The sequence below is a fragment of the Chanodichthys erythropterus genome, chromosome 20, assembly GCF_024489055.1.
Source record: "Chanodichthys erythropterus isolate Z2021 chromosome 20, ASM2448905v1, whole genome shotgun sequence".
Classification (NCBI taxonomy): Eukaryota; Metazoa; Chordata; class Actinopteri; order Cypriniformes; family Xenocyprididae; genus Chanodichthys; species Chanodichthys erythropterus.
Window position 1 is genome coordinate 12,647,375 of NC_090240.1, and position 23,775 is coordinate 12,671,149.

Sequence of the window (23,775 nt, forward strand, 5' to 3'; positions counted from 1 at the left end):
TTATACTTTGTTCTCAAATTGTTAATGTTAACAACATCAGCTTTGCGTGACTATGTGTATTTAGTGTGTATTAGCGTTACCTGTAGATTTCATTTTCTGTAGCCACTCCACAGTCTGAAGTCTTTTGCTTTGTCTAAATGAGAATCATCAGTGACGACTGGAGATTCACCCGTAGTCAAGTTTAATTATTTCAGCCTCTGTGACAAAAGGCTATAAATAATCCATCACCTGCAGCCTCCTCACATGCCATATCCTTCTAGCTGAGACTCCTTCTTTATGTAAACAGACGTGACGTAATGACACAAAGACGAACGGCTGCATGCTCGAAACCCACCAGTACCACTCGAATTAGAAAACATTATCACAAGCTTACCGTTCTGAATCGGGCTAAGGTAAGGAGATAGTTTTGAACACTGGCTGGTTATGTACTTGCTCAAAAATGGATTTTGGATCATTTTTAACTGAACAAAAAATGACAGACTGCAGCTTTATGCAGATACAAACACATGATAAAACTTTTGAGCAGATTTTTAGCAGATTTGTTTATGCACAGCTCTCACCACAGCATTTCAATAGGGTTGAGGTCTCCACTGCAACACCTTGATTCTTTTCTTTTTCAGCAATTCTGACTGATATACTTTGGTATACAGTGGAGTTTATGGTCGACTCAATGACTGCAAGATGCCCAGGTCCTGTGGCTGCAAAATAAGCCCAAATCATCACTCCTTCACCACCGTGCTTGACAGTTAGTATGAGGTGACTGTGCTGATATGTTGTGTTTGGATTTTGCCAGATGTGGCACTGTGCATTATGGCCATTATGGTCTCGTCTGTCCAAAGGACATTGTTCCAGAAGTCTTGTGGTTTGTTCAGATGCAACTTTGCAAAACTTAAGCCATGCTGCCATTTTCTTTTTAGCGAGAAGAGGCTTTCTCCTGGCATCCCTTCCAAACATGTCATACTTGTCCAGTCTTTTTCTAATCGTACTGTCGTGAACGTAACATTTAACATGCCAACTGAGGCCTGTAGAGTCTTAAGATGTAGCTCTTGGGTTTTTTGCAGTTTCTCTGAGCAGTGCACATAGACAGTTCCCCCCAATACTTATAAATGGCCAAATTGCCATTGGTAGCTGTCTTGAATGTTTTCCACTTGTGAAAAATCTTCCTCTCTGTAGAATGATGGACTTCAAATTAAATTGTTTGGAAATGGCCTTATAACCCTTCCCAGATTGATGGCAGCAACAATCGCTTCTCTAAGATCAATGCTGATGTCTTTCTTTCTTGGCATTGTGTTAACACATCTGAAGCCTTCAGACCAGCAAACTGCCAAAACTTCTGATTTTATAGAAGTTCTCACACTTTCTGATCACCAGTTAATCAAAGGCATTTGATTATCAGCGCCTGTCTGATACTTATCCTCTTAATTCCTATGTTAACAGTAAGGGTGTACTTAGTTTGTCACACATGGCTTCTCCATTTTGGCCTAGTTTTTGTTAAATAAACCATGACAATGTGTAATATGCCATGTGTTGTTGTTCATCTGAGTGTTACAACCACCGATTCCTGCACTACACTTCCCAGCATCCCCTCTGCCCTGCACCTGCACGTCATCATCATCATCATCACACGCACCTGAGGACAATCATCATCATTAGCACTCATTGAGACTTGTATATATTCACTCACCCTTCACTCTTGTGTTTGTTGGTTATACGTTGTATGTTAGTGTGTGTTACTCTCCTGTGTTCCCTGTATACTATTTTGGATTATCTAGTAAAGTTGGACTTTGATCTTATTCTCCTCGTTGCGCGTATTCCTACACACTAGAAACGTTACAGGATAACCGACCGCCCAAATGGATGAATGGGCCAAATTCATCACATTGGTTCTGGAGAGCCATGACTTTTTTGTTTATTCTTCACGTTTTTTCCTTTTTGCCGTCAACAGTCAGCTGGAGGATGAGGAATTAAGGAAGTTATACCAGATCGGGGCGAGCTACAATGGACCTTTTGTGCTGCCTGATACCACTGGCTTGAACTGGAGGGAGGCCATGCTGAAATGCATGGAGTTCAAGCAGCCCCGATCCGGAACCCCCCCCGTACCCAGTTCCCAACCAGAGACCCACCGCCGATGGTAACGACGACCCCACTGTGACGTCAGAGCCCGCACCAGGAGGAGCGACTGAGCTTGACATCACCCCAGAGCCTGAGGTATTTCCATCAGAGGAGAAGTTCGAGTCGGGGGTCCCTTTCAGCGGCGAGGGAGTAGGTGTTGAGGATTTCGAGCTGGAGAGAAGCCCCACCCGCCCGTCACTGAGAGTGAGTCCACCAACATTACTTCCCAGCTGTTTGAGAACTCTATATTGGACTTTCCCATTTCTACCAGTCTCTCTCTGCCACATCCTCTACTGGAATGTACTACAGAATCTCCATCTCTGCCTTCTTCCCTGACCCCAACCAAGTCTGCTGTTCTTCCCGAGCTGTCTCCCATCAGTCCCGCTACACCACCATCACCTCCTCTCAGTGACGTGGTGACACCGCGGGACCACTGTAAGCCATCTCCTCCGAGGCATGAAGTTCCCGTGGCTCTGCCTCCAACATCTGTTCCCGTCTCTCCTTCTCAACCCATCGACCTGACTCCTTCACCTACGCTCCTCCCTCGTCGTCTGCTGGGACCTTCGAGCCATTGGCTTCGCGGAGCTGCCTCGGACTGTCAACTGCACCTGGGTTGGACGTCACACCGCCTACGCAACGGACTTAGGGGCCGTCTGTTGCTCTCCGGCCCTCCACCCCTACTGCTCCAGCTAACTTCGCCCTCCCTCAGGCTCCGTCGCCGCCCTCGGTCGCTCCAGCTACACCTCAGCCCTCAGGATCCCTGCATCCTCCTCGGATGGTCGTCGCTGTGGCTCCGTCGCGGTCACCTGGGTCATCGTCATCGAGCTGCGCCATCTGTCGTCCATCTGCGCCGTGGGCTTCTCCTCCATCGTCGCGGCTTCGTTCGTCCCCAAGGTGGTGCTGATGCCTTCACCACCATGGCTCCTCCCTTCAGCGCCGCCACCGATGTACAGCATCCTGGTTGGGGACTGGGCCTCCGTCAGACTCATCCTCCAGCGTCACCGTCCACCCCCTGAACCCCCTCCGGCCTGCACCTTTAGATGTTCCTCTACGGCGCGAGGACGCGCCTTGCCGGAGGGGGGCTGTACTGTTACAACCACTGGTTCCTGCACTACACTTCCCAGCATCCCCTCTACCCTGCACCTGCATGTCATCATCATCACACGCACCTGAGGACAATCATCATCATTAGGACTCATTGGGACTTGTATATATTCACTCATCCTTCACTCTTGTGTTTGTCGGTTATACGTTGTATGTTAGTGTGTGTTACACTCCTGTGTTCCCTGTATGCTATTTTGGATTATCTAGTAAAGTTGGACTTTGATCTTATTCTCCTCGTCGTGCGTATTCCTACACACTAGAAACGCAACACTGAGGTTGTATTTATATAATTTTATGACATGTCAAGGACCAGATAATTCTTTAGTATGTCCTGATATGTAAAACCATAGAATTCAAAAGTGTACTTTTAATAAACTCTGTATACGGAGTTTATTGTCATCAACTAAACCGTAACCAGTTTTTATACATTAAAAAAGTGTACATTTGGGCAATGTTAGCAAGGACCTATAGTAAATTAAACTGTTAAATCGAACTATTGAAATGATCTGCAGCACAAACTGTACTACTTACACTAATGTTTGTTACATAAAATGATGATTCATTCGAATGAAATTGATAAATAAATAACCAGACCTTCATAAAGATCAATACAGTTCTTAAAATATCTGATAATCTGACTTTTTATGATAAAGTAATGTTAGGTCACCTTGTTAAAAAAAAAGCATATATTAACCCTCAAAATATATTTCAATGTTTTTGAAAAATTATGAAATCTTCAATCTGAATGTTTTTAAAGTGTACATTTTATGTGGGACATTAGTTTTAAGCTAAATTTTGAAAAGTTTTTCCTTTTTCTTTTTTTCATGTACACACTTATTTGTCATTGACCCAGTAGCAAATCACAATTTTGCTGGGATGGATGATATATTTATATCATGAAGTAACTAAATGTTTTTTTCAGTCTGCCCTTTTTTTCCGTTTTTTGTCATAAATGTAAGATCAATTGAAAACAAAGTACACTTTTTAAGACCAACTGTTTGAAACCATTTTTCTTTTTCCTCTATACTCCACCTCATCTTGTTTTTTGACAGCACCTCTATCACTATCTTCAGGGCATTATTTGGGAGCACATTAAACCTGTCTGCAGGGAATTCATTTCTGCTCTGTTCACCTGTGCTGTCTGCTGCTACACAAAAGCCTCAGACAAACAGCAATTCTGGATAAAGTGTTTCTGGAGGGCTGAATTTAAAAGCATTGAATTAGCGTGTGTGTTATAGAGGTTTAAAAGCAAGCACCTCAATGTTGTGCATCAAAGCGTCCAAATATCAGCCTCAAGAAGCACCTCTGGCTAGTTACGGACGTTTCCATTATCCTGTGTAATGCTGTTAGCATCACCCATGCTCTAATTGTTCTTCCCAGCCTATTGTGAGTGACTGGGAAGCAAATGCAATCCCCATAGCGATGTGTGAATTCTCGGAGCTGGAAACTGGGTCAGAGTTGGCCCGTGACTGTCCCCTAAAGCCCCAGGGGCAACTGGAGGTTGGGTCAGTGGGGCATGTCCAGTAATAACCCATAAGCCCCTAGTAGTTACATACACCAGCAATTTATTTAACAGCCTATACATCAGGATTAATATGATATACTTCAGTAATTGATGCTCTTTAACATGAAGATGGATGTATGGAGAGTGTGGTTTGAAAAGGTTGTTAAATTAGCTTGAAGAATATGAATTGGTCCTGAATTTGTTCTGAATTAGATGGTTTTATTTTGGAAATTTGAATTTATTTTGGTAGAACTACAGAATTCATATAATGAATATAATAATGCATATAATTTCAATCCTTTTTGTTTATGCTTCCTGGATTGGATCTGCATTTATTTCCTGCATATAACATCTTTTATACAGTATAATGTAGTGCTGCCTGTTTTTATACAGATATGCATTTTTACCACTCAAAAAATATCCTCTTAAATACATTGTAAAAAAAAAAAAAAAAAAAAAACTGTGAAAATGTTTTAAGTACTGTATTACAGGATTGGTGCCTATATAGTTTACAACTTAACTGTATATTTTACTAAGTTAAAGGTACACTATGTAACTTTTGGCCCTCTAGCGGTTAAAAACAAACAAACAACAACAAAAAAAATGAATTTTGCATAAGAACATTGTTTTGGTTGTGGTCAGAAACTTAAATGCCTGGTTTCACAGACAGGCCTCAGTTCAATTAGGACATTTAAGTAGCTTTAATAATTGTGTTTTAGAAAAAAAACTTCTTTTTTTTTTAAATATACATCTTTTAAGATATTTCAGTGCAAGTTGCTTTCAGTTAAAACAGCTCAAACATGCATTTTAAAGGTGCCCTAGAACTTTTTTTTAAAAGATGTAATATAAGTCTAAGGTGTCCCCTGAATGTGTCTGTGAAGTTTCAGCTCAAAATACCCCATAGATTTTTTTAACTGCCTGTTTGGGGCATAATTAGAAATGAGCCGATTCAGGGTGTGTGGCCCTTTAAATCTCGTGCTCCACGCCCCAAGAGCTCGCGCTTGCCTTAAACAACATAAAAAAAGTTCAAACAGCTAATATAACTCTCAAAATGGATCTTTACAAAGTGTTCGTCATGCAGCATGTCTAATCACGTAAGTACAGTGTTTATTTGGATGTTTACATTTGATTCTGAATGAGTTTGAGGCTATGCTCCATGGCTAACGGGCTAATGCTACACTGTTGGAGATTTATAAAGAATGAAATTGTGTTTATGAATTATACAGACTGCAAGTGTTTGAATGAAAATATGAAAATAGCAACGGCTCTTGTCTCCGTGAATACAGTAAGAAACGATGGTAACTTTAACCACATTTAACAGTACATTAGCAACATTCTAACGAAACATTTAGAAAGAGTTATTATTTCTCCATCTGCCATTCGCTATTGTCCTTGCTTGCTTACCTAGTCTGATGATTCAGCTGTGCAGATCCAGACGTGTAATCCCTTTCATAATGTTAAGAACATGGGCTGGCATATGCAAATATTGGGGACGTACACCCCGACTGTTACGTAACAGTCGGTGTTATGATGAGATTCACCTGTTCTTCGGAGGTCTTTTAAACAAATGAGATTTATATAAGAAGGAGGAAACAATGGAGTTTGAGACTCACTGTATGTCATTTCCATGTACTGAACTCTTGTTATTCAACTATGCCAAGATAAATTCAATTTCAAAGCCTTGTCTGTGAAACTGGGGGGAAATGTACTGATGTAAGCCACATGATGAATCATTTCATTAAAAGTGACCTGTCCATAAAATATGGCCATTCATTGTATTACAGAAAATGTAACACAAAACACCCTAATGTACATTACAGATAAAAAGTAAGAAACAAAACTAAATAAAATAAAATATAAAATATAATAATATATGATGTGTTATGCAATAATATATGGTGTCATGCAGGCAATTCTTGAAAATAAAAATAAATATATGCATTCTAATATATAAAGTAGTTATATACTTTTTTTTTGTAAAATATTTCTTAAACCTTTGTTCACTCTATTAGTGGTACAGCTGACACTAGATCAGTCACATTCATATAAAAACAGCTGATAATTAAAGCTGCAAGCAGCGATGAAAGGGCCCTTGCACCCTGGCTCACTGCCACCCATTGGCCTTAGGGAAATAGTGAACAGTGGGTGACATGCATGTAAGCGAGTAAATACAGGAGAATTATGGCAAAGTCATTTCAAAGTGCCACACTTCCTGCTGCCAACAGGTGACGCTTTGACCGTAACTGAATATTGCCATGCAGATGTCTTCAGGCCAGGACAGGACTTATCAAACATGTGAAGTTTAAAGCAGATTGGACATTGTATGCCTGAGTTACAACAACTTCCTTTTTCGTGGCGTTAATCGCATACATTAGCACTCAGCCAAATGTTGCATGATTTAACGTGTTTCTAGTATGTTTGGCACTTCGTGGCTTAATGAAAATGTGTTTCAGGTAGTGCATTACAGTGTAAAGCATGCCATTTCCTGTTGCCAGCAGCTGGCGCTATGACCAACTGAATATTGGCATATAGATATCTTTAGGCCACTACTCTTATAATACATGTGCAGTTTGGGGCAGATCGGACATTGTATGCCCAAGTTACAACAACGTCCTGTTTCCAACAACTTCATGGTGAAACAATGAAATTGTCAGGACACCACGGACACGCCCTTCAGCGAAAACTCTAGATCTTCGCAATTTAACATCACAAAGGCCTTAAGATTAGACTGATTAAATATGATGTTGATCTTATTAAAGCTCTAGGAGGAGTTTGTTAAAGTACAATGTGTGGAAATGGCAAAAAGTGCCAAAATTTTGAAGAGAAAATTCAAAATATCTCACTTCCTGTTGGGTTTACAGATTTTGCACCCATTTCCTCATACCATCGGTGCTCGGACCCTGATGAAAAAAAAAATGAAACTGGATGTATCTGTGCACTCTAAAAAGTGCTGGGTTAAAAACAACCCAAGTTGGGTTGAAAATGGACAAACCCAGCGAATGGGTTGTTTTAACCCAGCGGTTGGGTTAAATGTTTGCCCAACCTGCTGGGTAATTTTATTTAAACCAACTATTGTTTAAAAATTGCTATAAAACTGAACCCAAAATAGTTGGGAAATTAAATACCAGATGCAATTAGAGGCAACAATAATAGACAAAAGGTGAATGTTTATTAATAAGCTTTGATATTTTATTAATATAAATTTAATAGTTTATTAATATAAATTTATTAATAAGCAATTTAATAAATGTTTATTGTTTAATAATTATTCATTGAACATTACAGTAATAAATGTTCATTTCCAACATACTTTGGGTTAATTTTAATTAAGCAATACAGTAATTTTTAGACAATAGTTGAGTTAAATAAAACTACCCAGCAGGTTGGGCAAACATTTAACCCTACCGCTGGGTTAAAACAACCCAATTGCTGGGTTTGTCCATTTTCAACCCAACTTGGGTTGTTTTTAACCCAGCATTTTTTTAGAGTGTGTCTGTGAAGTTTGATGCCCCTCATCACACCACTTATTTACCTCCAGAAAATGTGACATCACAACTTTTGTCCAGTTCTGCTCTCATTTAATATTCATAATTTGTCGTTTCTTCATTCGTCACGATTTGTCAAGCATGGCATATCCATAAATCACATAGGAGATAACAGGGCAAGCAGCACACATTGATAACAGAGAGAGCTGCAGAGCTGTAGGAATCTTAGTTTGAATTGTTCAACCCCATCACAAGTTCATGAAAGTCCCTACACATTAATTTAGTGTCAGCCACTGCAATTTAATAGCATGCAAATATGTTCTTTCACAATTGTACAGAAATTTACTTTAAAAATCACCTTTCCAAAATGGAAAAAACATTTCCTATTTCCCATTGAAGCTCTCTGGATATTATAGATGAAGATTCCTACTGTATATCATACATATAGAGCCAAGAGACAGAGCTTAATAAAGTGGTGTCCTGTGAATTGCAGTGATTTACTGTAATATGCTGAGGATGGGCCATTTTAGTATAGTGTTCCAGGCCTCTCTTTGTTTTTGCCATCCTTCTCTTTCTCTCTGTTTGTAATTCACCTTGCGATTCAGGTTAAGGGCTTTGTTCTTTATTGTTCAAACATACACACACACACACACACCATTGTCCTCTCACACTGCCCGCTCCAGTATCTCTTTAATATTTCTGTAAAATAGCTTCAGTTTTGCAGCTGATCTCTTCCACTGTACAGCAAATCACATTAAAGACCCAATAAAATCGAAATTGCTTTTAGTCAAGAAAGTTTTTAGTCAGTGTCTGTTAGTTTTGAGATCATTTGTAGACATTTATAGTGTACTCCTAAAACTCCTATAGTGTACGCCTCCACTGTCCTTTTGATTTTCATAGAAATTAAAACCATTTAATTGAGTTGGATAACAGTCGCTTCAATTCCATCCAGCTCATCCAACACGAGCAGCAGGGTCGTGCGTAGTTCAGCAGGAATCAGAGTTCACTGATCACGTGACGTAAGTAAGTGACTGACAAGACCATGGTGAAGGATTCATTGCGCAACAGAGCCTAAAAGCGTCTGACAAATGTCTGATCTTACAAAATGTACACTCAGCACTGCCGCTCCCTATTCACAGAGTACACGCGATCGTGAAATCGAAAGCGAAAGTAAAACGCGAGCACGCATTCAAACGCGATTTCAATACCCCACATTTTGAAAGCAGCTCCCTGATGCATGCAAATATCTCCCAATGGGAAAAAGCTATCTTAGGCTGGGCTGTATAGTTGTAACCATCTCTTAGATCTGTATCATGCTTGAAGAAAAATTTGGTCTCTATTTGCACTTTGAATATTGAGAGAGTACTTTGATTATAGTTGCACTTACAGTATTGTTTGTACTTAATAAGACTAAGAGGAAACTGTGTTATTCATTATTTTAATTTTATTTCTATGATCAATTTTTTGAAAAGGAGTTCAGTTAGGAGATCAAAAGTTGTAGAAGCTCAGTTCTGAGGTCTGAAGTGACTTGCATTAAATCCTACAGGAGAGAAGCCAGTCAGTTGAGTTTGTGGCAAAACGTTTACAGTGCTTGAGTATTGTTGTCTTTTATTGCATGATAATTCATACTCATGAAGTAGAACTGAAATGACATTAATTACAAGATGATTAGTTAAAACATTTCAAATGCACCTGCAGACTATTTTTCTAGTCATGTATTTCGTCATTGAGGATTTCTTAAAATCTCTTCTCGTGTCTCGTCTTGTGAGATACCTGTCTCGTCACACCCCTATCTGCTACTAATTTTGAAAGGGTCTTGCATCATTGTGGCTGTGACGTAAAAGAAACAAGCCTTTCATTATCTCCTGACCAAGGTCAGATAATGACATTGGCATGCCTTGGGCATCTGGGCACAGATGTTTGCACCATCTGTACACTGGAAGCGTGCTGCGTAGTGTGATGCGACACAACACAACTAGATTGTGATGGTGTAACCCAAGAGTCTGGCTCGCAGTTGTATCATCATTCTGCACTTGCTGTGTGGAGAGCATCTTTGATTGTGATGGCAACAGAGCTGAATACAACCCAGGCTCATTGGAAAAATGTGCCTGTGGCGACATTTCTGCAAAACTATGTTGCTGCATACACACTTTGCGACACTTTCAAAGCAAAATGTCCAGTGAGTGGCATGAAAAGCATGTTCAGTTTTATTCATAACAGATGAATGTGGAAATGGCAATGTTTTAATATGTAGGTTAATGTACGTATCGTTACCATCCGGAAATCAAAAGTCCAGTGAGTGGCACTTTTGATCACATTTGAAAATAACGTACACTAAAGGCCCGTTCATACGGTGACCTAGTAGTGCACAACACAACAAAATTAAAAAAGCAAACATAAGTTCACAACACAATGAAATAAAGCCACAACACAACGGAAATGCTCCCAACCACTTGGGGGCTCTCAGAGAATATTAGTATTGCTTGCCACTGTTCTATAAAGTTGACAGTCTTACAAAGATATCAATACCATGATTAGTTTTAAGTATGTAAACATTGTATATCGACATGAAATATTAATTAAAAATCAATTACGTGCACAATAGCTTCATATTTATACTTGTGAATTATTTGATGCGCTAGCATGGCGAACATCCACCAATTCCACCAAGTGGTTAAAACGTATAATTAGTATTTATTACAATGACTTTGTTTAACATTTAAAAACAGACATGTTCACATTACAAAGCTTGTTAGTTCCCGTTGGTAAGACGGACAAGCTTTGGAATTTGAATATGTCTGTTTTTAAATGTTATAAGTAATTTTAATAAATACAAATTATACGTTTTAACCACTTGGTGGAATTGGCAGATGTTCCCTTCATCATGCACCTTGGTAGCGCGTAAAATCATTCACAGGTATAAATATGAAGCTATTTTGCACGTAGATGATTTTGAATTAATATTTCATGTCGATATACGGTGGTTACACACTGTTAGAACTAATAGTGGTATTGATATTACTGCTGACTCTATAGAACAGGAAAACTGACTTTACCGAGCTCTGAGAGCCCCCTAGTGATCGGGAGCATTTCCGTTGTGTTGTGGCTTGATTTCGTTGTGTTGTTGCTTGATTTCGTTGTGTTGTGGCTTGATTTCGTTGTGTTGTGGCTTTATTCAATTGTGTTGTGGCTTGATTTCGTTGTGTTGTGGCTTTATTCCGTTGTATTGTGGCTTGATTTCGTTGTGTTGTGGCTTTATTCCGTTGTGTTGTTGCTTGATTTCGTTGTGTTGTGGCTTGATTTCGTTGTGTTGTGGCTTTATTCAATTGTGTTGTGGCTTGATTTCGTTGTGTTGTGGCTTTATTCCGTTGTATTGTGGCTTGATTTCGTTGTGTTGTGGCTTTATTCAATTGTGTTGTGGCTTGATTTCGTTGTGTTGTGGCTTGATTTCGTTGTGTTGTGGCTTTATTTAGTTTTCGTTGTATTGTGGCTTTATTCAATTGTGCTGTGGCTTGATTTCGTTGTGTTGTGGCTTTATTCCGTTGTATTGTGGCTTGATTTCGTTGTGTTGTGGCTTTATTGCGTTGTGTTGTGACTTGATTTCGTTGTGTTGTGGCTTGATTTCGTCGTGTTGTGGCTTGATTTCGTTGTGTTGTGGCTTGATTTCGTTGTGTTGTGGCTTTATTCAATTGTGTTGTGGCTTGATTTCGTTGTGTTGTGGCTTTATTCCGTTGTGTTGTGGCTTGATTTCGTTGTGTTGTGGCTTTATTCCGTTGTGTTGTGGCTTTATTCCGTTGTGTTGTGGCTTGATTTCATTGTGTTGTGGCTTTATTCCGTTGTGTTGTGGCTTGATTTCGTTGTGTTGTGGCTTTATTCTGTTGTGTTGTGGATTGATTTCGTTGTGTTGTGGCTTGTTTCCGTTGTGTTGTGGCTTTATTCCGTTGTGTTGTGGCTTTATTTCGTTGTGTTGTGGCTTAATTTCGTTGTGTTGTGGCTTAATTTCATTGTGTTGTGGCTTAATTTCGTTGTGTTGTGGCTTGATTTTGTTGTGTTGTGGCTTTATTCCGTTGTGTTGTGGCTTGATTTCGTTGTGTTGTGGCTTAATTTCATTGTGTTGTGGCTTAATTTCGTTGTGTTGTGGCTTGATTTTGTTGTGTTGTGGCTTTATTCCGTTGTGTTGTGGCTTGATTTCGTTGTGTTGTGGCTTAATTTCATTGTGTTGTGGCTTGATTTCGTTGTGTTGTGGCATTATTTTGTTGTGTTGTGGCATTATTTTGTTGTGTTGTGGCTTGATTTTGTTGTGTTGTGGCTTTATTCCGTTGTGTTGTGGCTTGATTTCGTTGTGTTGTGGCTTTATTCCGTTGTGTTGTGGCTTGATTTCGTTGTGTTGTGGCTTTATTCCGTTGTGTTGTGGCTTAATTTCATTGTGTTGTGGCTTAATTTCGTTGTGTTGTGGCTTGATTTTGTTGTGTTGTGGCTTTATTCCGTTGTGTTGTGGCTTGATTTTGTTGTGTTGTGGCTTAATTTCATTGTGTTGTGGCTTGATTTCGTTGTGTTGTGGCATTATTTTGTTGTGTTGTGGCTTTATTTAGTTTTCGTTGTATTGTGGCTTTATTCAATTGTGCTGTGGCTTGATTTCGTTGTGTTGTGGCTTTATTCCGTTGTATTGTGGCTTGATTTCGTTGTGTTGTGGCTTTATTGCGTTGTGTTGTGATTTGATTTCGTTGTGTTGTGGCTTGATTTCGTCGTGTTGTGGCTTGATTTCGTTGTGTTGTGGCTTGATTTCGTTGTGTTGTGGCTTTATTCAATTATGTTGTGGCTTGATTTTGTTGTGTTGTGGCATTATTTTGTTGTGTTGTGGCTTGATTTTGTTGTGTTGTGGCTTTATTCCGTTGTGTTGTGGCTTGATTTCGTTGTGTTGTGGCTTTATTCCGTTGTGTTGTGGCTTGATTTCGTTGTGTTGTGGCTTAATTTCGTTGTGTTGTGGCTTAATTTCATTGTGTTGTGGCTTAATTTCGTTGTGTTGTGGCTTCATTTTGTTGTGTTGTGGCTTTATTCCGTTGTGTTGTGGCTTGATTTCGTTGTGTTGTGGCTTAATTTCATTGTGTTGTGGCTTAATTTCGTTGTGTTGTGGCTTGATTTTGTTGTGTTGTGGCTTTATTCCGTTGTGTTGTGGCTTGATTTCGTTGTGTTGTGGCTTGATTCCATTGTGTTGTGGCTAGATTCCGTTTTGATGTGGCTTTATTCCGTTGCGTTGTGGCTCGATTTTGTTGTGTTGTGAACTTATGTTTGCTTTTTTAATTTCGTTGTGTTGTGCACTACTGGGCCACCATACGTTCACACCAAGAAAGATAACTATTAAGATAAGGTAAATATGGTAATATGGTAATATGATAATGTGATAATATGGTTCTAAAAATCATTCTAAATATAAAAAAATAGCAGTGTCCACACCACAGCTATAACAATAACGATATAGAGAAATTATATCATTGGGATCACATTCAGATCGATTTTTTTTTCCAGCTGTTGAACAATAAAACACTGACAGCCAATCAGAAACCATTCGAATTTAAGCTCTGACGCATTTAAAATGGCAGACGACATTGTGGAGAAGTTAACCACCGAGGTCCAGAAAAAGCCACCACTGTTTGACAATTCAAACCCCATTTTCAATGATACTTTAAAAATGGATATATGGAAAACAATCAGTCATACCATCGGAATAAATTGTGAGAAGTATTAACAATGAGATCATTATGCAAGGCTAGCAAACAGAGTGTAACATAAAATTACCTCAGGTATCCAGTGCTAGTGTCAACAACATTGTTTAGCTTCTTTTGAAGTCGCAGTGAAAAAGACATTGTTTTTATTTCACTATATTGACTTCATCAGCTAAATTCACTGTTAGATTAGATCGATTACACTAACTATTCACTCGAAACATAGCATACTGTGGACATCTGCTGGTTAAAATTGTAGTAACATTTTCACAGTGAGACAAGATCTCAAAGAGACTCACAAGATCAAACGTGACTTAAGAAGAAAAACAAATGGATTATGATCGACGCCGTCAGCTGTTTCTCTTGGTGTGAGAAAAAAAGTATAAAAAGAATATGGGTGTTCTTCTTTCTCAATACTCCACTTTTGTGGCATGTTTGATGTTGATTATAGCATTATATTGAGATTGTGGCATGAAAGGTTGCAGTGATGAGCATGTAGCTGATCAAAGACATGTTGTTGAGTGCATGAATGCAGCGTTCTCGTCATTGTAACTAGGGCTGTGACGGTGGCAATTTTTTACTTCCGCGGTGGGAAATCACCACAACCGCCGGTGTTGTGGTGGTGGGATCCAGTTTATATATATATATTCATTTTTATATTTTAATGATAAGACATTTAATAGCTTCTGATTTCATCCATATTTTTTATTTTAATTTATTCATGAACGTACATGATAAGTAAATAGGCATAGGCTATGCATTTATTTATATTATGAAAAGAAAGTTGATCAAAGACTGCGTCACTTTTCAGTTTTCATCTTGAACAGTTGTCGAGGATCATGAGTGAACGTGATCATCCTTTCCTCTTTACCACTGTACAGAATGAAATAAACATGAATGAAAATTGAAAAATATGTTGAAAGATACAGCAGCTTACCGAAATCATGTCAGTTCAATCAGTGTTGCAAACAATGTCATGTAACATTATAGGCCTACCTCAGAAAAGCCAGTCATTGACCATAAACTTATAGTCAAGAAAAATAACAAAACGAACCATTTAAAAAAAAAAATGAACTGGATTAGAAACTTAAGTAAGTAAGTATAAGTATTATAACTTTATTATTATAAAATGGACTTAAACCAGGTACTCGCCTGTGTGTATCATTTTCATTTTATTCATTTTAGCTCTGCTGCCACACTGGAGCGCACTCACCACCAGTGGACGGGGTGGGAATTACAGTTACAAGCTACATCAGCTTCAGTAATCTGTCAAAATGACGGGCGGGCTGCACATTTTTTCCGTCAGTACTAAATAAAATTGAGTTCTTGCAAATCAAATGAGTTATTTACTTCACTGTAAACCCTAAGAAAATACAGAAAATGCCCCCCCCCCCCCCATACATTTTATATTTTGTATTTACAGTAATTGGTTTTTATTTATGATTATTTTATTTTTTTTAAATCTTGAAAAGAAGTGCACTAAAGAGGAGAAACGTTATTTTGTACTCATTATATCGTATTACAAGGATTATTTGCTTGACATTTTTTATATTTATTGTGAAGTAAAACTTTGTGTTTATTTAAGAAAAAAATCCTGAAAAGAAGTGCACTAAAGGAGGAGAAACATTTTTTGTTAACATGCTACTTGAAAAGAGAATTTGTTTTTACATTTTTTATATTTGTGAAGTAATCATTTTGTAACTTTGTTTATTTAAATAAAACAGAAGTAACCAAAAGTTGTTTCTGAACAAAAGCTTTTGTAGTACTGATTAATAACCCAAAATGCAAATCACAAAAACAAATTAAAAGTCATGAAAATTCATTTAGATTTAGGTTGAAGACGCATCCACCTTAATTATTAAAAAGTATCGGTATTGGTATCGGTATCGGCGATACTGGCCCTGTATTTACTTGGTATCGGATCGATACCAAATCAAGCAGTACCTCCTGCTCTCAAACCAAGCCACATGTGTTACTTGTCACCATGATGGTAACTCTTCAAAAACCCACATTAACAGAAACTCTTCTAAATTAGCATAACAAAACTTTAAGCACTACTAAATCTCCCTTACCATTAATCTTGTGCAAAAAACATTATATAACACTTAATTTTAGCATTTACTCTCCCTTTTGAGTGGCATAGGCAAAGCATGCTGGGAAATAGAAATCCCAGTCCAGATTCAGTTAAACTTAAGTTAGTCTAAATGAAAAGAAATGAGTTCATACAACTCAAAACAATAAAACAGTTCAGTTTACTTGAAATATGTCAGTTCTGTGAACTCAAAAGAAAAAAAAGTTCTAAATACTCATAACAGTTAAGTTAATTTAACTGAACTAATTTGTTCAGTTTAAGTTTGTCCTACTCAAACCAATTAAGTATTTTGAGCATTGGGGTTTACAGTGAGAGATTTGTTGATTCTAATGGGGGTTTCGGCAAAAGTCTGTTTTTGTAAAGGCAGTGTTCTTTCATCACTTTCTATATATAATTTAATCACAGTTTAAATAAAATATTATTTTCATCCTACTAAGAGAACAATGTGAAGTTGACCATTTAGTCACTGGTTTGATTTACTGACAATAAACTATTTTGAGACAAAGAACATCCGAAGATCATTGCATATCAGAAATCACTGGTCACTGGTGATTTTGGTTAGACATAATCCATACATATCTGTAACAAAGCAATAGTGACACAGTGAAAACTATACTCACAGAAGTGTTTTGTGCCGTTCTTGTCGGATCCGATATAGAAGGCACAGCATGATTTTTTAACTTCAGGCTCTCTGTAAATCCAATACAGCTACTGTGTTTTTACACAACCTGGCACTGCACAACATTTTGCACTCTTCAAAGGTGTGTTTATTGCTTAGTTGCTCGATCCAGCGTCATGTCTGTTATGCTGCCTTCACATGCTCTCGGAATTATTGTAAATATGAGATCCTAGGTAAAAATTTCACATGAACGCCCTCCCATTTCGAGGGATGAACTCATAATCATGACTTCAGAAGTGGGAAATGTCAAATTTCCGATAGCATGTGAAGGCAGCATTATTTACCTACTACCTGTCATGTGTGAATCAATGGTAACGATGTAGAAGTAGGCGATGTAGTGTATCTTCTTCTGCAGAGGCGGTCTTTCACCTATCTATGACGTAATATAGAGGCACATCCAGTTATAATCTGGGCTTGGTTTAAAGGTGCCCTAGAATCAAAAATTGAATTTATCTTGGCATAGTTAAATAACAAGAGTTCAGTACATGGAAAAGACATTTCAAACCCCATTGTTTCCTCCTTATATAAATCTCATTTGTTTAAAAGACTTCCGGAAAACACGCGGATCTCAACATAACACCGACTGTTACGTAACAGTCGGGATCATTAATATGTATGACCCCCAATATTTGCATATGCCAGCCCATGTTCAAGGCATTAGACAAGGAAAGGCAGTATTAACGTCTGGATCTGTGCACAGACAAGGTAAGCAAGCAAGAACAACAGCGAAAAATGGCAGATGGAGCGATAATAACTGACATGATCCATGATATCATGATATTTTTAGTGATATTTGTAAATTGTCTTTCAAAATGTTTCATTAGCATGTTGTTAAGGTATGCTGGTAGAGAGATGAGGAAGATACGGATTTCCACAATGATACACACTTCTTTAATTCAACAAGGCAGGAAACACCAAACATACACTTTATCACAACATAGAACGGACAAGGAGTGCAGGGAGTGAGTGCAATATATGGGGAGTGCTGACAATATAGTCCAGGTGCAGGTGATGAGTGCTGATGAGGAGCAGACGAGGGAAGTGAGTGCAGGTGTGGAAACAGGAGGATCATGGGATATGGAGTCCAGGAAGACAAGGGATCTGTGACAGTACCTCCCCCTCCCGGTAGGCGCGTCCTCGCGCCGTAAATAGAATAACCGGGAGGGGGGGCGGGCGCCCTGGAGACCTCATGCAGGTGCCGGGGGATGAGTGGACTGGAGTGGAGGTCTCCAGGGCGGATCCATGCGCCATGGCGGGTCAGGAGCCTTGGCAGGCCACGGCGGGTCAGGAGCCTTGGCAGGCCACGGCGGGTCAGGAGCCTTGGCAGGCCACGGCGGGTCAGGAGCCTTGGCAGGCCATGTCAGAGGCCCACCCACATGTGTGGCGCCCACATGTCCCCCACCCACGGGTACTTGGACTCCTCAATATGATCCTAAACCTCTCCAAGTATTTTTTGGGGGGGGGCCAAGGAATAAAGTCAATGTGTGGGTGGAGGAGCATGGAGCTGGTTTGGCGGCGGATACTGGAGCTGGTATGGCGGCGGATACTGGAGCTGGTATGGCGGCGGAGACTGGAGAGCTTTGCTCGGCGGCGGAGACTGGAGAGCTTTGCTCGGCGGCGGAGACTGGAGAGCTTTGCTCGGCGGCGGAGACTGGAGAGCTTTGCTCGGCGGCGGAGACTGGAGAGCTTTGCTCGGCGGCGGAGACTGGAGAGCTTTGCTCGGCGGCGGAGACTGGAGAGCTTTGCTCGGCGGCGGAGACTGGAGAGCTTTGCTCGGCGGCGGAGACTGGAGAGCTTTGCTCGGCGGCGGAGACTGGAGAGCTTGGCTCGGCGGCGGAGACTGGAGAGCTTGGCTCGGCGGCGGAGACTGGAGAGCTTGGCTCGGCGGAGACTGCAGCTGAGGGCTCGGCGGCGGCGGCTGCAGCTGAGGGCTCGGCGGCGGCGGCTGGAGCTGAGGGCTCGGCGGCGGCGGCTGGAGCTGAGGGCTCGGCGGCGGCGGCTGGAGCTGAGGGCTCGGCGGCGGCGGCTGGAGCTGAGGGCTCGGCGGCGGCGGCTGGAGCTGAGGGCTCGGCGGAGGCGGCTGGAGCTGAGGGCTCGTAGGAGGCGGCTGGAGCTGAGGGCTCGTAGGAGGCGGCTGGAGCTGAGGGCTCGTAGGAGGCGGCTGGAGCTGAGGGCTCGTAGGATGCGGCTGGAGCTGAGGGCTCGTAGGAGGCGGCTGGAGCTGAGGGCTCGTAGGAGGCGGCTGGAGCTGAGGGCTCGTAGGAGGCGGCTGGAGCTGAGGGCTCGTAGGCGGCGGCTGGAGCTGAGGGCTCGTAGGCGGCGGCTGGAGCTGAGGGCCAGTTCATTCCCTCAAATACAATTAAGATCCCCACAGGCACTGGAGCTGGCTCTGTGGGGACTGGAGCGGGCTCTGGAGATACTGGAGCGGGCTCTGGAGATACTGGAGCGGGCTCTGGAGACACTGGAGCGGGCTCTGGAGACACTGGAGCGGGCTCTGGAGACACTGGAGCCGGCTCTGGAGACACTGGAGCCGGCTCTGGAGACACTGGAGCCGGCTCTGGAGACACTGGAGCCGGCTCTGGAGACACTGGAGCCGGCTCTGGAGACACTGGAGCGGGCTGTTTCCTCCTCCTCCGCTTTCGGGACCCAGTTGAGGAGTGTGGGTTCCGTGTGGGGCAGGCAGGGAGTTCGCTGGAGGGGCATGCGGAGGAAGGCGGAGATTGACTGACTGGCCCGGCCAACCGTGTTTCCGGATGGACTGGAGACATACACTGATCATGAACCGTGTCCACGAAGAATTTGGAGCCATTTAACCACAAAATTAAACTGATAGTTTCACTTAAGGAGAAACGAAAAACAGGTTCATCAAAACGGATAGTGTTGTCGTCCAGTCCATCCAGAAACAGGGCGATCAACTGAGCGTCGGGCCAGTTAGTCAAAAAAGCAAGCTCAACGAACTCCTCCACATACCTCTCCAACGAACGACCCACCTGAAGGAGCCCGATGAGGCGATCGCCAGCTGCCAGATGGGAGAGAGGCCTTGGAGGAGCAGAAGCCAGGGAGCTGGTGGAAGTCTCCATATTCCAGTTTGTGAAAATCCAGTTGGTAATGGTCCGTTCTTCTGTTAAGGTATGCTGGTAGAGAGATGAGGCAGATACGGATTTCCACAATGATACACACTTCTTTAATTCAACAAGGCAGGAAACACCAAACATCACAACATAGAACGGACAAGGAGTGCAGGGAGTGAGTGCAATATATGGGGAGTGCTGACAATAGAGTCCAGGTGCAGGTGATGAGTGCTGATGAGGAGCAGACGAGGGAAGTGAGTGCAGGTGTGGAAACAGGAGGATCATGGGATATGGAGTCCAGGAAGACAAGGGATCTGTGACACATGTTGCTAATGTACTGTTAAATGTGGTTAAAGTTACCATCGTTTATTACTGTATTCACGGAGACAAGAGCCGTCACTATTTTCATTATTAAACACTTGCAGTCTGTATAATTCATAAACACAACTTCATTCTTTATAAATCTCTCCAACAGTGTAGCATTAGCCCGTTAGCCACAGAGCATAGCCTCAAACTCACACAGAATCAAACATAAACATCAAAATAAATACTTTACTCACATAATTCGAAGCATGCATGGAGCATTGCATGACGAACATCTTGTAAGGATCCATTTGAGGGTTATATTAGCTGTGTGAACTTTGTAAATGCACTGTAATATAGTCGAGAGCTCGTGTGGCAGGGAGCACGTGATTTAAAGGGGCGGCGCACTGCCAAAATCAGTGTATAGTTAAGGATGCCCCAAAATAAAATTAATTTTAAAAAAAATCTATGTGGTATTTTGAGCTGAAACTTCACAGACACATTCAGGGGACACCTTAGACTTATATTACATCTTGTGAAAAAGCATTCTTGGGCACCTTTAAATAAAAGCTGTTTTTAGACTATCAAGGAACCTTTCAGTTCTGAAACTTACAGGATATTCTTGTAGTATGATGACCTGTTATACTGTATGTCAAAAGCTCAAGGAAAATTTGATTTCTCAATTCATGACCCCTTTTAAGTCTTTATCAATCGATAATCTGCCCCTGTAATCACAATTTTCATGGAAAGGAATAAAAGTTTTTGGTGTTTTACTGTCACTAGTGTTAATTTCAGCTGGAAACTGCAGTGAATTGTACTGTATGTATAGGTACATTTTTGGAGTTTTGCAAAAAAATTTAGGTAGAGGCATGTTTTTTTATTATTATTACAATAGCCTGGGTTGCCCAGTATCTATTGAGGCCCTACTAAAATTCCTGTTTAAATTGGAAATATGTTAATGAAGGAAAGAAAGCTATTACTTGAAAGAAGTAGTTCTGCCTCTAACCACTGACTAACCGAGATGAGGCATTTTGTTCACCGTGTCTGAAGTTTCTGTAACCAAATCTCACTTATGAGAAAGTAATTAAATGCCAGGTAGTGTTTTCTCTCAAGGGACAGCTCTTGAAGTTCTGTAAATGATCTGTAAAACTGTAATCATCGCTATCCAGTCTCTGAACCCCCAAACCACACTGCACTCATCTCTCCAATTCCACTACATCATCAGAGAAATAGCCACAGCCAGCTGTTATTAAGGTCATTATGTTTCATTTGCGGAGGGGAATAGCTGTCCAGCGCCCATGTTCCTGGACACACACCACACGAATCGGTAAGCTCATCCAAGGTCATAAAATCAGCCTTACATAAACCGACTTCATTAGTAATCATTACACAAAGCAATATGTGCAGGAAATTGGACACATTCATTAATGAGGCTTAAAATAGACCCTCGTTACGTAAACTCTATGTCTGGCGTTCTTGTGAGGGAGTGTCTGTGTACTTGCCAGGTGAGAATGAGGATGGATGATTATATTGTAAGAGAGAACAAGGTGATTTATGCGCTTAATTAGAGCGAGCGCATTTGGGCCGAATGGCAATAAATTCTCCTGCTTTGTGATGTATTTTGAAGGGCGAGGCTCTGACAGTGACGGGACAGTGAGGTATGCTGTCGGTCTGTCTGACTGCTGATGTAAATAAACTCTCGGTTGCAAAACTAGTAAGCTGTCTACTGCTTACATACTGTAGGCAGCTGACTTCTAAGGTAGCATACTAACTGAAATTAAACTTAAGCTGAAACTATACTTAAAGGGTTAGTTAACCCTAAAATTGAATTTCTGTCATGAATTACTCACCCTCATGTCGTTCCACACCCATAAGACCTTCGTTCATCTTCAGAACACAAATTAAGATGTTTTTGATAAAATCTGATGGCTCAGTGAGGCCTCCATTGACAACAAGATAATTTACACTTTCAGATGCCCAGAAAGCTACTAAAACATATTTAAAACAGTTCATGTGACTACAGTGATTCAACTTTGATGTGATGAAGCGATGGGAATACTTTTTGTGCGCCAAAAAAACGAAACAAAATAATAACTTTATTCAACGATATCTAGTGATGGGCGATTTCAAATCGTTCAAGTCGCAGTGTTTTGAAATCGCCCATCACTAGATATTGTTGAATAAAGTCCTTATTTTGTTGTTTTGGTGCACAAAAAATATTCTCGTCACTTCATAACATTAAGGTTGAACCACTGTAGTCACATGAACTGCTTTTAATACGTCTTTAGTAGCTTTCTGCGCATCTGAAAGTGTTAATTATTTTTTTCTCAATAAAGGCCTCGCTGAGCCATTGGATTTTATCAAGAATATCTTAATTTGTGTTCTGAAGATGAACGAAGGTCTTACAGGTGTGGAACGACGTGAGGGTGAGAAATTAATAGCAGAATTTTCAATTTTGGGTGAACTAACCCTTTAAGTTTTGGTGTGAATACTTAGTGTATCTGTGCTATTTCTCTTCAGAGGCTATGAGGGATAAAAAAATGTGTTTAAACCTTAAAAAAACATGTGTTTAAACTAGAGTAGTGTTTCTTAACCCCCTCACACAAGCGTGTCAACTCAGGCGTCTATTGCTGTTGTGTCTCCAGTAGTTTGTTATCGTTGTTGTTTTGACTCATCTATTTGGTCACCTTTTTGAAAAACTAATTAGTGCAAAAAAATTCATGGCTCATGTGTGAGTTGAGCATACAAAGTATTTCCTTTTTTTTAATAGTCAACATTCTCTTCATCCACCACCTTGGATGATTTTTTTTTTTTTTTTTCACAGAGCTAATAACAATATGTTCTGGAATTGCTTTATCCACAAATGATATATTGGGCAAAATTAGGTGTCTTAGAAGCAGCAGAGCTAAAACTGTACCGCAGGAAGGGAAAGTTTCGTTACTGGTTTCATATTCAGAAAGCTGCAAGACATCTTAAAGACTTTTTCATGGGTTGGCAAAACTTGTGACATTAATTTGATGGCTTCTGGGAGGATTTAAAGAAATGTAAACCAATTCCATACTATTGATCAAATTTTCTCCAGATATAATCCTTTTCTGTTCCATCTAGCTATTTTACAAAGCTTGCACTGACTTTTTAAACTGTCATTCATCCTCTACTTCACACACTTTTTCAGGGCGTGCCCTGTTGCGGTTGAATGGAGAAAAGCTGGAGAGGATGGGTATAATCCAAGAGACACTGAGACAGGAAGTCCTGCAGCAGGTCCTACAGCTACAGGTCAGAGAGGAAGTGCGCAACCTACAGCTGCTCAGCAGAGGTGAGAGTCCAACACCTGAAACATACAGAACTTAACCAATATTATTGCAGTTGACAACAATGGATCACTCTTCTGGGCAAATGAACGAGAGGTGCAACTCATAATTGATTTCAATAATTGTGTCGTGTTATAATAACATGTTATAACTAATATTACATTGCCATTACTAATATATATTGGCAAAAAGATTGCATTAGACTTAAGTTTTTTTTAATTAAACCATTTTAATTTTTTTTTCATGCAATGCAGTAAATTAATATTTTATAATTTGATTTAATTTTACATACTACTTAGGGTTTTTTAAAGTAATAAATTAATTAACAGACAGTCAAATATAATATAATTAGGGCTGTTGATTTAACGTGTTAATTTAATTAATTTTGGTG

General features: G+C 40.4%; 1 protein-coding gene across 1 annotated transcript in view; it reads left to right on the plus strand.

Annotated features, from left to right (window-relative positions):
• Positions 1–23,775, plus strand: part of samd10b (sterile alpha motif domain containing 10b) — a 125,858-nt gene that overhangs the window by 86,699 nt on the left and 15,384 nt on the right. Inside the window, exon 4 of the mRNA XM_067370481.1 lies at positions 23,249–23,389. Within this exon, the coding sequence (XP_067226582.1) occupies positions 23,249–23,389 (141 nt within the window). The remainder of the gene's footprint in view (positions 1–23,248; positions 23,390–23,775) is intronic.